Source organism: Arachis stenosperma, chromosome 1 (assembly GCF_014773155.1).
Source record: "Arachis stenosperma cultivar V10309 chromosome 1, arast.V10309.gnm1.PFL2, whole genome shotgun sequence".
Taxonomy (NCBI): domain Eukaryota; kingdom Viridiplantae; phylum Streptophyta; class Magnoliopsida; order Fabales; family Fabaceae; genus Arachis; species Arachis stenosperma.
In genome coordinates, this window is record NC_080377.1 from 133,436,843 (window position 1) to 133,453,794 (window position 16,952).

Here is a 16,952-nt window from a genome sequence, read left to right on the forward strand (position 1 = left end):
CTAGGAGTAGAATCTTCTAAGGTTGTCCGCGTTCCATGTCCTCGGGACCTCCTTGCCATCAAGTTTTTCTAACTTAAAGGCCCCTTTTCCCATCATCTTTTTGACTCTGTAGGGGCCTTCCCAGTTTGCCGCTAGCTTGCCCTCTCCGGGGGTCGGCAGACCGATATCATTTCGCCTTAAGACGAGGTCGTTTGGCTCGAACTCCCTTTTGAGCACTTTGGTGTTGTAGCGCAGAGCCATTCTTTGCTTCAGCGCCGTTTCTGTCAAATGGGCCATTGCCCGAGCTTCATCTATCAGGTCCTTTTCCACGGTTTCCTCCACTCCTTTCAAAAGCAACCGCGGACTCGGTTCACCGATCTCTACGGGTATTACTGCATCCACCCCGTACGTTAGTCGGAAAGGAGTTTCCTTGGTGGAGGATTGCTCGGTTGTCCGGTAGGACCAGAGAACCGTTGCTAGTTCATCGGCCCACGCGCCCTTTTTATTGTCCAACCTCTTTTTCAGCCCTGAAAGGATAACCTTGTTGGCGGACTCTACCTGTCCGTTCGTCTGAGGGTGTTCTACCGAAGAGAACCTTTGCCTTATACCCAGGCCGCTGAGAAATTCTGTGAACTTTTTGTCAGTAAACTGTGTACCGTTGTCCGAGATGACGACTTCCGGTATCCCGAATCGTGTTATCACCTGCCTCCACATGAATTTCCTGCAATTGGCCGAGGATATGCTAGCCAGTGGCTCGGCTTCTATCCATTTGGTATAGTAATCAATTGCCACTATGAGATATTTGACCTGCCCAGGGCCGACCGGGAAGGGTCCTAAGAGGTCGACTCCCCACTGAGCGAATGGCCGGGAGGTCGTTAGCAAGCTTAACTCTGAGGCCGGCGCCCTGGCAAAGTTGGCGTTCTGTTGGCACTTTACACACTTTTTGACAAACTCTTTGGAATCTGCCATCATCGACGGCCAGTAGTATCCAGCTCGGATTAATTTCCTTGCTAGGGCTTTGCCTTCGATGTGGTGCCCACAGCAGCCCTCATGGACTTCCCTGAGGACGTAGTCCGTCTGGTCGGGGTGTAGGCACTTCAGTAGGGGTTGGCTGAGCCCTTTCTTGAATAGCTGTCCTTGGATGACGGCGTATTTGGCCGCTTCTCTCCTTAACTTCGCCGTATCCTTTTCATCACCAGGGACTTGGCCGTGTTCTAGGAAGTTGATGATGGGGTCTAGCCATGAAGGACCTAGGCTTGTTACGTGCAGTGTGACTGCTGGTTCTCTTGTCATGCCTTGGATGAGAGACCGGTTCCCCTCCCCTGGTTTTGTGCTGGCCAACTTTGATAAGAGGTCTGCCCGTGTGTTTCTTTCTCTGGGTACGTGATGGACCGTGATCTCTTCGAACTTTTGACTCAAGCTTTTAACCTTTTCCAAGTACTTTTGTAGCAAGGGGTCTTTGGCCTGGTAGCTACCGTTTACTTGGGAAGTGACGACTTGGGAATCGCTGCATATATCCAGCCTTCTCGCGCCGACCTCTGCCGCTAGGGCTAAGCCTCCTATGAGGGCTTCGTATTCTGCTTGGTTGTTCGAGATGGGAAACTCGAACCTAACCGACTGTTCGTATACGACCCCAATCGGGCTTTCCAGGATGATTCCGGCACCTCCGAAGGTCTGGTTGGAGGCTCCGTCCACATGGAGCTTCCACCGTGTTCCCACGTCTTCGCCTGGGTCTCCCGTTACTTCAACTAAAAAATCCGCCATGGCTTGCGCCTTGATGGCTTGCCGGGGCTCGTACCGTATGTCATATTGGGAGAGTTCGATGGATCAAATCATCATTCTTCCCGCCAGATCGGGTTTTTGGAGAATTTGCCGGATCCCTTGGTCCGTTCTGACGACAACTTGGTGACTTTGGAAGTACTGTTTTAACCTTCTCGAGGAAGTTAGGAGTGCTAAGGCTAGCTTCTCCAGCTTACTATATCTTAATTCTGCCCCTTGCAGGGCCCTGCTTATGAAATAGACTGGCTGTTGAGCTTTCCCGTCCTCCCGTACCAGAACTGCGGCCAGGGCTTCGCTTGTTATAGCGAGGTATAGGTATAGTGGTTCCCCGTCCTTTGGCTTCCCGAGAACGGGAGGTGCCGCCAGGATTTCCTTGAAGTGTTGAAAGGCTTCTTCACATGCGGGTGTCCACTCAAACGCCATCCCTTTCTTCATGAGGTTGAAAAATGGCAGGGCCTTTGTCGCCGAAGCCCCGAGAAATCGAGATAGTGAGGTTAACCGTCCTGCCAACCTCTGGACGTCCTTGATGCAACCAGGGCTCTTCATCTGGAGTATTGCCTGGCATTTCTCCGGGTTAGCTTCTACCCCTTTCTGAGTTATCATGAATCCCAGGAACTTGCCGGCCTCCATGGCAAAGGCGCACTTGAGGGGGTTCAGCCTCATACCGTGTTGACGGAGAGACGCAAACACACTTGCCAGGTCGTTCAGGAGGTCGTCAGGTCGTGTTGTTTTTGCTAGGATGTCGTCCACGTAAACTTCAACCGTTTTCCCTATGAGGTCGTGGAATATTCTGTTCATCAGCCTTTGATATGTTGCCCCCGCATTTTTCAAGCCGAACGGCATCACCTTATAGCAAAAAGTCCCTCCTGGCGTTATAAACGCCGTCTTGTCTTCGTTGGGACGGTGCATCGGTATCTGATTGTAACCGGAGTAGGCGTCCATGAAACTCAGATACTGGTATCCCGCCGCGGCGTCGACGAGTGCATCTATATTGGGAAGGGGGAAGCAATCTTTGGGGCATGCTTTGTTAAGGTCTGAGTAGTCCACGCACATTCTCCACCTGCCGTTGTGCTTTCTCACCAATACCACATTCGAGAGCCATGTCGAGTAATCCACTTCACGTATGAAGCCTGCTTCTAGGAGGCCGGCCGTTTGCTTGGCTACCTCCTCTGCTCTTTCCGCCGACATCTTTCTTCTTCGTTGAGCCACTGGGCGCGCTTCCGCTTTGACGGCTAAGTGATGTGAGATGATTTTTGGATCTATGCCTGGTATGTCGGCTGGTGTCCAGGCGAACAAGTCCCTGTTGGCCCTTATCATTTCAATCAAAGGCTCCTTCAGCTCACGTGGGAGGTTCTTGTTAACGAATGTAAACTTTTCCTCTTCGTCACCGATTCTAAACTTCTCGAGGTCCCCTTCTGGTTCTGGCCTCGGCTTGTCCTCTACTCTGGCATCAAGGTCGGCTAGGAACACGCCGGATGCTTCCCTGGACTTCTTCCTGAGGGAAAGGCTGGCGTTGTCACAAGCGACCGCCGTCTCGAGGTCTCCTCTTACGGTCCCTATGGATCCATCATCGGTGACGAACTTCATAACTAGTAGCTTGGTGTTGATTATGGCTTCAAAATTATTGATCGTTTTTCTCCCCAAGATGATGTTGTAGGCTGTGGAATCTCGGAGAATTACGAACTCGGCCATCGCCGATCTTCGGCCTTGGATCTGCCCCACCGAGATTGGTAGGGAAATGACTCCGTCCGGTTTGATGAAGTGGTCGCCTAGCCCGATAACCCCGTGCTGGTGAGTCGTCAGGTCGGCATCCTTTAGCCCTAGTGCGTCGAAAACGTTGCGGAACATGATATTTGAATCAGCTCCTCACAGATGGCGCCAATGTTCGGTAGTCGGGTTCCGGACAGGTCGGGAATGCAAATGAGGGTGCGAGGACGCCTTGGCCTGGGTCGCACTGGTTGCGGGTAGGTTGAGCAGCCGAGCACTGGGGCACTTGGTCATGGAAAGATGATGAGGGGGGGTGCCACCTGCAAAGACACTCCGACGCTCAAGTCAGCAATGTGCAGGCGGGTAGAATAATGGGGTGAAAGGATGTGACGTACCTCGGGGGAAGAGCCAATCTTCCCCTTATATACATGTCAGTGGTGGGCCCCACGGGAGGACAGACCCATATTCCCAAGGACGCTGTCCTGTAGCCGCGTGTGAGCCGTACAGGACGCGCGCCCGGGTCGGATGGAGGGCACGTGTCCGGGTCGGATGTTGCTTGGGTCGGGTCGATCCGTGCGGATTTTGGGCCAGGCCGTAACACCTTCATTTCAATTAATTAATTTTAATTTTATCTTTTGTGCAAATTAAATTAGAATTTCATTTTTATTTTAATTTATGTCTCCCACTTTACACTAAATAGAATACTGAAATTTATTTCAATTTCTGTTTTTTATTTTTTATTTCTCAATCTCAATTTTTTCGTCTCTGTTTCTTCACCAAACACTTCGCAAATGACTGATTTATCAACCATATTGATAAGAAATAAAACAATTAACAAAAGATATAATGGAAACAACAAAAAAATAAGGGTAATTAGACCTCTAAAAAAAATCTATTGTTAACAACTTCCGTCATTGGAAGGATTTTTTTAACAAACCTTAAAGAATTTATCTTTTACAACCTACATCAAATAAATAAAATTTAAAAAAATAGTACTAAAAATTATCTTAAACGGTATAATTTCATCATTTAATTTTTTTATACAACAAATAAAATAAATCACTCATTTCACTTGTATATACATAAGAAAACATGCATAAAGTAAATTCAAAATATTTAGCAACAGTGTTCAAGTTATTTTACAAAAAATATTTAAATAAGTTCTTAATAGATCAATCTTAATGTGGGTCAAATTTTCCTAAAATAAAACTATAAAATCTGAAATTAAATGAAAGATATGACTCCAAAATAAATTCTACTAATTTGATCTTTTTATATTATCAAATTATATTTGATTTAAATTTAAACTACTAAAAATATAATAACTAATTTAAATTAGATTTGATTTTATTAGATTAGATCATATTTGATTTAAATTTTAAACTCTTAAAAATACTAGTAACAAATCAAAACTAAATCAAATCTTTTGACAAATCTAACAATAATCAAATTAAAATATAGACCAAATAAATTCGAAATTAATGCTAGACTTGTGCTTCCAATGAACTTGAAATTTTTTTTTGGATTTTTTGTTGTTTTAACTTAACCCAGTGCACATTGCCTTTTCTTTCTTGACTAACAATTGATGTATTTCTTCATATATGGGTATTGTCAAATTTTTAAAACTCTTCTTGAACTTCTTTACACATGCTCTAGTGATAAGACCTTCAAAAAATATAAACTCTTCATTTTGTCCCTTTGTGTTTGGATGTCCAAATTGTCTTCTTGAATATGTATCATTCTCTTATTACTCAAAAAAATTCATTCTCGAATTTGAATCCATATCAAAAAAGAGAAATATCAAAAACATTGAAAGTAGTTGAAATATTATAGTCGCCTGACAGATCAATCTTGTAGGTAATATCATTAATTTTTCTGGTACTTGGAATGGACCATCTTCTCTAACATCAAGTTTTTTTTTTTTTTTTTTGAGTAGGAAACCTCTCATTTTTCAAATAAATCCAAACCCAATCTCCTAGTTCAAAGATTATATGCTTTCGACCCTTGTTTATCCTTTTAGTTATAGACTAGTTCCTCCTTTCAATCATGTCACAAGCCTTCTTATGTATTGTTTTAACCTTCTCGGCCTTTTTTTTTTCATTTAAGTAATAAGATCGCTCAAAAGTAGATGCATTAAATCTAAAATAGTCAAATGGTTAAAATTATAGACAATTTCAAAAGGAGAATAACCATTAGAAGAATACATATAACTATTATAAACAAACTCAATAAATGACATACAGTTCTTCTGAGTCTTTAAATTCTTACCTATCATAACACGCAAAATATTCTTAATGTCTTATTAACCACCTCAATTTGTCCATCAACTTCTAAATGATAAGTAATAAAATACAATAGCTTAGTTCTTAACTTATCCCATAAGATCCTCTAAAACTTACTAAGAAACTTAGCATCACAGTCAGATACAGTGGACCTAGGAATACCATGCAAACGAACAACTTCTTAAAAGAATAATTAACAATGTGTGTAGCATCATCAATTTTATGACATACAATAAAATGTATCATTTTGCTAAACCTATCCACAACAACAAAGATTCTATCTCTACTTCTCATAGTCTTAAGTAATTTCAGCACAAAATTCATAGAAATATCAATTCAACAATGAGTAAAAACAGAAAAAAGAGTATATAACCCATGTGGTAAGGATTTAGATTTAGTTTACTTACATGTAACACATCTAGAATACATTCTTTCAACATCTTTACGCACATGAGGCAAAAAAAAGGCTCAGTTAAAATATTTAATGTCTTTTGAATTCCAAAATGATTCATTAGACCATCACTATGTAATTTATTAACAACCAATTCTCTGATGAGCACGTAGGTACACAAATTTTATGACCTCTAAAAGAAACATCATGTTTATAGAATTTGTTATTTGCACAATTCTCACAAGCAGCATATATAGAAACAAAATCAGAATCAGTTGCATACAAATCATTTATACACTTAAAATCTAACAACTTAAAAGTAAGGATAGTGATTAAGGAATACCTCCTGGACAATATATTAACAATTACATTCTTATTATCTTGCTTATATGTATAGGTGGGTGTACAGACATCTCGGTCTATTTAGTCTAGACTACAACGGGCTAAATAATATTAACGGACCAAACTAGACTAGCTCACAATATATATGGACTACTTTGAAAAAGATTTGTATTCGTATTATGTTAGTCTATTGTTTTATAAGTCATTTCAAACCAAAATTTTTTTCTATTTTTTTTAATTATTATTATTATCAAATTCATAAGTTATAACTAAAAAATGATGGTAATGGCATGAAAAAAAGAACTTTACATTCTAAATTAGTAAATCTAAGAGAAAGAAAAACTTCAATAAAAACTCTAATGACAATTATTAATTATATATCAATAACTTCTAGTTCTAAATCAATTAACGAAAAATTCCAATAACAATTATATCAAAGTCTATAATATGCATAAATAAAAACAAAAAGAAAGTACTTCAACTTCAATTTTAATTTTTAAGAATATAAATTAATTAAGAAATATAAATGCTTTCAAAATATACTACTCTTCCTCCATAGTCATAGTGAAAGAATTTTTACTATGTTCAATCTTTTTGTCTTTTATTGACAAAGCTAAATCTTCATCTTGTTTTATAATATAACCAAAATTATAAATTAAAAATACAATTAATTATACAATTTTATTAGAGAATTAAGAGAGGGTTCAGCCAACTCTTACCAACTCCTCCAGGTGAACAAAATTAACCCTAGCTAAACCCCTCTCCTCTTTTTTTCACTGTTTCACCTCAGCAGCATTCAAAAACTATCCACGGCAGTGCCTCACAACCAGGTTTGCCGTTAACCGCCGCAGCGCCTCCATCCATCCACGTGCGGGCAACAACCAGCCTCGGAAGCTCACCCCAAAATGCCGCAACGCCTCCATCCCGTCCACGTGCAACCAGCCACGTTCGTCAGAGGTTCGGTCCAGACTGCTGCAGCGTCGTTGTGCCGCCCACGTGCGAACAATCAGGAGGGTCTGATTCTCACCCACAATGCGCCGCTGCTTCTACATGTCGTTGTCGCAGCGCCATTAAAGCGTCCCTACTCTGCTTTGAAGAACGCATCATTGTACTTCTCCTGCTCGTGCCTTGAAGCCTCGCCTAACAGTACTAATCAGTTAGTATTTAACCATTGGTGTTGTTTGATTTTGGTATGAAACTAATGGATGTTACTTGATTTTGTATCATACCATGTAGTGACACACCCATATAGTGTATACTGAACGAATTATTGGATGTTTTTTCTAAATTGGGTTTTCTCTAATATTAGGTGTTTCTTAGTTAATGTATTGGCAGGAAAGTAGCAGTAACAACAACGTAGTGTGAAAGTGCCATGTTGTTGTAGGTTTTTTTCTTAATGGAAAGGGTTGATTATAGTAGATTTTTAGGAGTATAATTTACATATTCTTTTAGCGAAATAATTAATCACTTTGATAATGAAGTGGAATAAATTTTTATAGTAGATTTCAAATATATGGTTACACATATAATGACCCATTTATATGGTGTATACCTAACATTTTATAGGATGTTGCCTCTAATTACAGCTAGAGGTTTGATTTAGGATTTAAATTGGGTTTTCACAAATATTATTTGTTACTTTCTTTTTTTTTGAATTGGCCAAAAATACGTGAAAACAGAGTTTTCAGTGTATTGATTTTTTTCTCGAAATAAAATTGGGTTCGATTGTGGTGAATATAGGCGTATATTGCTTTTAATATGTATGTGGATGATTCTTGACCGATTTTTGTGTATTTACTTGTCCAAATATGTGTATTGGAAAGTTGTTTGAATTTATCTGAATTGTTGTATTTTGTTATTTAATTTGAATGTGATTATGTCGCAATTTCAACTACACATGCGCAATATGTTAATTTAACTAGACACTGTGAAACAGGGCCCTTTTTTCTATAGATTTTTGTGTATATATTTCTGATCATGATAAACATATATTGCTTTTAATATGTATGTGGATGTTATAACATAATCAACATTGGTAAGATACTAAAACAAATTAAACACTAAACTTTAACATTAGTAGCATGTACTATATTAAACTGATGTTAAATAATAAATATAATTCTTGCCTTTGTCCCTTTTTTTATGAGAAAATTTAAAACTATTTACTAGCCGAAAAGTTTAGATTTCCATTCGATTTAGTGAAGTGTGTGGGTTTTAAAAACGGCATTATTTCTTGGTTTTGAACGATCTACTTGTATATAGTTTATTTAATTTAGTGATATATATATATATATATATATATATATATATATATATATATATATATATATGTTATACACAATGCAATTATTTATTTATTGAACGGATTAAAAGAGAAAGATTTAAAATAAAAAGTAGGAATTTACATGTGTAAATAAGTGTGTTGTAGAGGTGTTTGAATTTATCTGAATTATTATATGTTGTTATCTAGTTTGAATGTGATAATGTCGCAATTTTAGCTTGTGTGAATATTTACCCAAAAGTAATTATTTACAGATTATAAAAAAACCACTTTGTGTTGCTGAAAAGCCAATCAAAATGAAAAAAAGGGTAAAATGGTATTTATTGTTATCAACGTGTATTTTCACATGATATTATTTGTGACTTACAGCTACTATTGTTATTGATAAAAATTATTAGAGTCGCAGTGCTCGCCCAGCTACATTCATGACATGATGAGCTAGCTCACTAAAAACAACACGGTTGAGAAGCTTGTAGAGATAGATGAAATTGGGTTCGGATTCTTGAGGCTTGTTCTGGATTGGGCTGTGAAGCATGCCATCATAGTTCATCTGGCTGAATCGTACGATGTTGAGACAAGAACCTTGATAGTCGACGTTGGCAACATCCGCCTCAATGCCGAGGTAATCGGGCAAGTTTTCGACATTCCGTCTTGTGGTAAGTTCCATTTTTCGAATTAATTAGTGTGTCATGGGCATGTTTGTGCAAATATTATTATGTATATATAGTTTATTTTGGACTGACGCACGGACATGTTGTAGGCGATCCATTTCCATCCCTGGACGTCGAAAATTTGGCCAACGTGGCCATCAAAAAGAGGTTCCATAGACGGACAACAACTGAACTCCGGAATTTGATATACAGCTGTCCTGTGGCAACGAAATCAGACAGGATGGAGTTTAGGAGATATTTTATACTAATGGTACTAAAAAAGTTCCTGTGCACTACAACACAGCAGGTTATTTCGCCATGGCATATTTACCCTGTCTTGGATGTTTCTGATCCCAAAAGATTCAACTGGCCGTTGCAAGCTCTAAAATGGTTGGACGTGGCAGTTGAGAAGTATAAGCTCAAAGGAACAAAACATGCAAGGGCTGTATGTTCGTCATGCTGGTAAGATGCATTCAATGACTATTAGTAAAATGAGCATGTCATTTATGTTGTAGGGCATAACTTATCCCCTTTTTCTGTCTAGATACTATATTTTCAGTGGTTGAAACACGGTCAGCTTGATAACTATCATGAGCCAGAGCCATGGTTTGCTGCATGGACCGCAGAAGATCTAGAAAACAAGGCGAAATATATCATTTTCGAGGTACTCATTATATTTGACTGTCTCTATACGTTCAAGTATGAAAATCTCCGCCGTCCATTATAAATGATTCCCGTGTTTAACTCGCTTTGCCATATGTATCTTATGAATGGTGTTTACACCGTCATAAGATAACTTTATAAAAGATTACAATTTAAAAATGTAAAATTTTAAAATGCAAATGACAAAATAATTTTATAATAATTTAATTATTTTTATTATTTTGTGTAAAAAATTTTTGTTTATTAAGGTCTAAAAAATAATATTAAAATTATTGCTATTAAAAAATATTTTAAATTTAATATTATGAAAAAATAAAAAAAATTTATATAAAGACTAATTTGATTAACTTTTAAAATTTTAGAGATAAAAATGACTTATGTCTGAATTTTTAGAGACTATTTTGATTTTGATTATAAATAATTTTTTTATATGTTAAGTGACATGTGGCGTGCTAGGTGTCACTGAATTGACACATCAACCAATCATCTTGTGACATATGGCATCAACCTACCACGTGGCACCTAACGTGACATGACATTATCTAACTAATCGAATGACTAATTTAACTTATGTTTTATCTTTTAAAGACTAATTGACTAAAAATTTATTTGAAAACTAATTTAAAAAATAAATAATCTTTCGAGAATAAATTTGACTATTAACTGATTAATCTATTCATGTTATTTGATTTAGTTGATGGATAATCTCCGTTTTTTTAATAGTTATTACCGCGCAACGCGCGGCCAATTGGACTAGTTCAAAAAACATTTGGGCATAGCAAGAGGCTCTGATTGGGCTATGAAGCAAGCAAACGGAATAGAGAGCAATGACCCACTTGGATTTTTTTTTTTTACTTTTTATTTTTGTAGTCCCACACTGACAGAAAGTACATGAGAATAACGGCCAGAGAGTGGAACTCTTTCACAGTTTTACTTCACTTGGAACTTGGAAGTGAGTGTGTGTGTGTGTGTGTGTGTGTGTGCAAGACATGGGCAATTTGGCATTGGCATTTCCTTCCTTGATAGCAAGACAAAGCAGGAATAGTTTGAACTTCGAAAGAAAAAATAGGGGAGTTAGTTTTATTAGGTTCTAGGCACATGCTGACGTGTACAAACCTTATGCCGTTGGATCAAGAGTCATCAGTAGAGGGTACACGTGGTGTCATCTCCCTTTTAACCTTTGCTTCCATGCATGGTTTTCTTTTCTCATCCAAAAATATAAGGCAAGTTGGCCTCGTTCATCTCCAACTCATCATTAATATCAAATCAAAGGTAGTAAGTTAGTAACAAACTCTTCTGTCAAAAAAAAAAAAAAAAAGGTTAGTAACAAACTCTTCTCTCACTCCACTCCACTCCACTCCAAGTTCTAATCTTTTTATATATTTTTCTTTATTTAATTATTATTATTATTTTTTTTCTTGTCTTAGAAACTCAACAACTACTACCAAAGAAAGAAGCTTAGCTTATAGTAACATAGTAATAGGAAATTTGCTTAATACTACTTATTACTCTCTCTTATTTTCTTTTCCCACTTTTTGTGCCTTAAATCTCTCTCTCTCTATCTTTTTCTTTAATTTGCAGTGAGATGTGATCTGAAGCACGTTATTGGGTCCATAAATTCACCGTTCTTTCACATTCTCTGATTCACTCTCCAACAACTTAACACACCCTTTTTGTCTTTTACCTTCCCTGATCCGCAAGTTTCTGTCTTTAAGCATCTTCAAGAATGGAAGAAGAAGATCATCATCATCAAGAACAAGAACTGATGAGGCACGTGTGCAAGTTCTGCAACAAGAGCTTCCCTAGTGGAAGATCCTTAGGGGGTCACATGAGGTCTCACGTGACCAACAACAACCATGAAGCCGAAGAGAAAGAGAAGCTTTCATCATCTGAAGCTGGAACAATCACTAACAACAGCAGTGGCTATGGTTTGAGGGAGAATCCCAAGAAGACATGGAGGATCATTGCGGATTCATCAACTAATAGTGAAGACAACAACAACAACAACAACAACAACAACAATTCTTCTTCTTTTTCTTCTTTGTTGATGTGTGACAAGCTTTGCAAAGAGTGTGGAAAAGGGTTCAGTTCTTGGAAGGCCTTGTTTGGCCACATGAAACGCCATTCCCACTCGTCTTCTGCTTCTGCCTCTGATCAAGATTCTTGTTGGACAACGAAGAAGCTTCTTGTAATGGATTCACAATCTGATAATGAAGCCACTACTGCTGCTCCTCCAAGAAGGAGAACAAGGTCAAAGAGGAAAACAACAAGAAGGTATAACATTGCTTCTGCTTCGACGACTAGTTTCGCTGCGAAAACTTCTTGTTCTGTTTACTCTGAGGCTGAGGTTGAGGTTGAGATTGAGCAGGAGCAAGAGGAGGTTGCTATGAGCTTGATGATGCTTAGTAGAGATGTTGGTAATTGGTGGAGTGCTCGTGATGGTGGTGTTCATTCTCTTGCTGAGTCTTCTTCGGTTGTTAGGACTAGAATTCAGGACAAGAAGATGATGAAGATCAATGCTTGTTCTGAGGTTGGAAGAGTAGGAAGAAGCGCAGAACTTTTGGATTTGGATTTGGAGGATGATGGATTTGAACATGGCAAGAAGTACAGTTCAATCAAGGAGAAGATTTCGGATTGTTCGAATTCGAATTCGGCTAATAAGAGGGGAAAGTTTGAGTGTACTACTTGCAAGAGGATCTTCCATTCTTATCAAGCACTTGGAGGGCATAGAGCAAGTCACAAGAAGATTAAGGGATGCTTTGGTTCAAACAATGATAACAGCATTCAGATTGAGATTGAGATTGAGACTGAACTCTCTCCTAACAACAAAATTGAGAGTTTACAGAATGAACAACTTGGTTTTGATGATTATGATGATGATGATGATGATGAGGCTGAAGAAGAAGATAACAAGACAGCAAAGAAGGTAAACAAAGTTCATGAGTGTCCAATTTGCTTGAAAGTTTTTGCTTCTGGACAAGCATTGGGTGGACACAAGAGATCTCACACTGCCAAAATTGAGGAACAGGAAGAAGAACAAGTTCAAGAAATTAGGGTTAGGGATTTGCTGGATCTGAATGTTCCAGCAGCAGCGGCTACTACTACTGAAGAGGATGAAACTAACAACAGTTTCAATGCTGATTCTAATAATAACAAGAGACATTGGTGGGAAGAGGCACCACTGCTAGGACTTATCTCTCTTAACTAAATCTCTTAGTTACATTCAAAATTGTATAGACATATATGCTTTCAATTTTCCATTGATTGATTCTTTTCATGTCTTCTTACTTCTTAGACACTTTAAGAGGTGTTTCTGATATCTTTAGAATTTTCAGCTACTTTTTTTTTTGTACACTTTTGTGGGACAATTAATTGGATGGTGTGATAGAGTTTAAGTTCAATTTTATGCATAGTCCTTCTGATATCATATTTCATATTTTTTTTAGTGGTTGTGCACTTGAATGAAGAGTTGAAAATTTTTGGGATAGATTTTTATTTTATATTACATACAAAGAAAAGGGCATGTGAACTCAAAGGTGGTTGTTTAGTCACCTACCATAAAAACCTGACTACCCATCCATCCATCCATCTATCTAACTATCTATCTATCTATCTATCTCCCTTACTTTTGTTATTTAATAAAAATCTTTATGACTAATTACTGTGTGTACTCCCTCAATACCAAATATCATTAATTATTCATGGGCCATGAGACTTATAGGGACATATGCCTATGTAACTATGTGAACTTTTGCAGCTTGCTATTAATTCAGCAAAAAGTGTGTGTTTTTAAAGATCTCGGTGGCTTCCGATTTGTTTTATTTTTTTCCCAACTAATCACAAATCGGACGGTCTGATTATGTGATTATAAAAAAAATTTAATATTAAAATTAGACTATCCAATTTTTATTTTAAAAAATAAAAAAATAAAAGATACAAAACGGATCATCTGATTTGTAGTTTTTTTTCAAATAAATCGGACCCTCCGATTTGTAGTTTATTTTTTTATTTAAACAAATTGGACAGTCCAATTTAAATAAAACACCATATAAAAAAAATACCTAATCTTCCGATAACAATGTATTACATATATATTTAACCAATATAAAAAAAATTAACCTTAAAGATCACCCTTTTTAATTTTTATTGCACAAGAGTTTTTTGTTTACAAGTCTCCATAGATTGGCAAAGGACAGTGACCATTCTCAACATTTTGTCTAACATCATCATCATCATCACCATCATATATATATTAGCCTAACATCATGCCTTATAATGGTTTATGGTTTATAAAGAAGTAATATAACAAGATTAGTTTTAAACTTTTAATACTATAAAGTTTTTTGGGATCAAAGCAAAGATAAATGGCTAAAATACTTGGCTTGGCACCTTAGTCGATTTATTCCGTGTTTGTTTTCTGAGATTGTATTGAGATTGAGATATTGGGATTGAATCTTGTATTTAATGATTAGTGACAAAAATTAAAATTTTAGTTTTGACATACAAAATTTCAGTTTTTTTAGTATTTTTAAAAAATAAAGATATAGAAAAAATTTTTAGGGGAAGAGATTAAAATTTTTTAACATTTTATTTAAAATATATTTTTATTTAATTTTTTAAATTTTAAATTTATTTTTCAATCTCTATATTTAATTTAAACCAGACATAATACTGATACATCATTCAATCTAGTATATTATTTTTCCAAATACAATACAAAAATTTTATTTATTCTCTATTTTTTTATTTTTATCTTATAATTTCTATCTTTTAGTTTTAATTTCTTTTCTAAATACAGCTATAATATTTAAGAGTCAATGGAATTAGTTGAAAGTTTTATTCCTAAAATTGTTATGGCAGGGCGATCTTTACTGTAATTTGTCTTTTTAAATCAATAATGTTAAAGATCAAATGATCTCTTAATCAAATGTGCTCCTTGGACCATAGATTTATTTTATTTGGACATGTGGCAGTGTGCTTGCTGTTACATGCTAGTAGGTCATTGTTTTGATTCTTAACATTTTAGTTAAAAATTAAATAATATGGTTTAAAAATATTTTTAATGTGTTCGAAACAATTCAATATGGTCCTTCTTTTAAAATGACCCCTTTGGCCTTTGTCTTTTAATTTTTTAAATAAAATAAAGACAATTTAAAAAAAAAAGTTAAAGATGATTTTAATTTTCAGTTTGAATATTAGTGACAAAAAAATTATTTTTAAACATTTTTATTATATAAAAAATACTGTACTCTTTGTTAATTAAATAAATTTTAATTTTTTATTTATTATATTTTATATCAATAGTTTAAATTTAAAATTTAGAATATTTTTTTTCTTTTTTTTAATACAAAATAACAAATTAACTTTTAAAAAGATTTGCACTTTTTTGTATTTTCGCGTTAGTGTTTGCTGTGACCAAACAATATTTTATCCTAAAATAAACAGCAAATGATTGATTCAACCTTTTTATTAGATCTCAAGTTCTCCCTTTCTAATACATTTCAATTTAATAAAGGACATATATATGTTCGTGAGGGATGGAGAATTGGAGATTACTTAGAAAAAACAAAACACTGGTGAGCTTGCTTGCATTGTTTATACTTGTATGACTGAATAATGCTGTTTTATTTTATCACGTTAAGATTAAGAATGTCATCATTCTTTTCTTAAAAATGTTTTATTCTATGAACCATTCTATATGAAGTGTGTTATAAAAATGTAATGTTTCTTTCATTGAGGATTAATGTGGTTAAAATAGGGAGGGTAATGAGATATAATTCAAATGACATAGTCTCTCTATATTCATTTAAGAGGTTGTGAGTTCGAGTTTTTCTATCTTTGATAAAAAAAAAATAGTTAAAATAGGAAGAAATAATTTTATAAAATAATTTATAAAAGTAGAATTATACAAATTAACGTGAAAGTTTAAAATTGATACAAATTACAATTATTATCTAAAAACAACTAGAAAATAGCATTACCTATAACATGGATTTTTCATTTTTCTTTCAAACATTTCAAACACCCCTAGTATATTCCCACACTCCAATTATGATCACCGATCATAATGATTATTAGGGTTGACTATAATAAAAGACTAAACAACACAAACCACCCATCATCTAAGATTGGTTGCCAATAAATAAATGGGAGTCTTCATGAGCTTATTAATTTTGAAGCAAATATGTGTGACCAATTTTGCAGGTTTTTTACTTCTCCATCTTAGCGTCATTGCTTTTGTTTTCACTCTTCATATTATTATGATTGCATGATCAAAGAATATGATATGATATAAGAGAGAATGAGAGATTCTACCTCTTCAAAGAGTACAAAATTCTTGTTTTAAATTATTTAATGGTACTTATGTATCTTTTTTTTAATATATATTTTATTATATTTTATCTTTCCTTTAACTATGTTGTTTAATAATGTGAAAGAAAAATCATTTTTTTATATAACCCTTTATTAATTAATTCCACATTTTACTATAAAATTAAAAAAATATTATATAGACACTAAAATTAATTATTAAAATCGATCATTATGTATTTATGTATAAATTATATTTAATATATATTTATATATAAATATATGTGTAGTTTAACCTATTTTTAATATATATTTTATATTTTAATATATATTTTATATTAAAAATTAAGGGCAATTTACCTAAATAAATAGAATGGCAAAATTCTTTACCTAAATGTGCAAAACTGATTGTTGTTACGTGCATGTGCAAAAACATACTCTATGTAATCCGTGGCAACCCACCACGGTTTACGAAACCTGCATAAACCGTGGCAGGTCACAACGGTTTAGGGACAAAAAATATTGAGTGTAAACCGTGGTAAGTCACCACGGTTTACGAAGGATGGATG

At 35.5% G+C, this 16,952-nt stretch overlaps 2 protein-coding genes across 2 annotated transcripts; one reads left to right on the top strand and one right to left on the bottom strand.

Moving 5' to 3' along the window:
• Positions 1 to 1,743, bottom strand: LOC130935230 (uncharacterized). The gene is made up of 2 exons (XM_057864868.1): positions 787 to 1,743; positions 1 to 681 (listed from the first exon to the last, which is right to left on the bottom strand). The coding sequence occupies exons 1-2, from the start codon at positions 1,741 to 1,743 to the stop codon at positions 1 to 3; spliced, it is 1,638 nt and encodes a 545-aa protein (XP_057720851.1).
• A 9,901-nt stretch (positions 1,744 to 11,644) lies between these two features.
• Positions 11,645 to 13,431, top strand: LOC130944114 (zinc finger protein ZAT9-like). Its single transcript, XM_057872284.1, has one exon. It carries the CDS (start codon positions 11,801 to 11,803, stop codon positions 13,280 to 13,282), a length of 1,482 nt encoding a protein of 493 aa, XP_057728267.1. The 5' UTR covers positions 11,645 to 11,800; the 3' UTR covers positions 13,283 to 13,431.
• Positions 13,432 to 16,952: the final 3,521 nt, after the last annotated feature.

Excerpts from the sequence above, each read along its gene's own strand:
- LOC130944114 (XM_057872284.1), top strand. The coding sequence starts at position 11,801 with ATGGAAGAAGAAGATCATCATCATCAAGAACAAGAACTGATGAGGCAC.
- LOC130935230 (XM_057864868.1), bottom strand. The coding sequence starts at position 1,743 with ATGGCGGATTTTTTAGTTGAAGTAACGGGAGACCCAGGCGAAGACGTG. Across the intron at positions 682-786 it reads TCCCGGTCGGCCCTGGGCAG|GTGATAACACGATTCGGGAT; the intron begins GTCAAATATCTC and ends ATGTGGAGGCAG.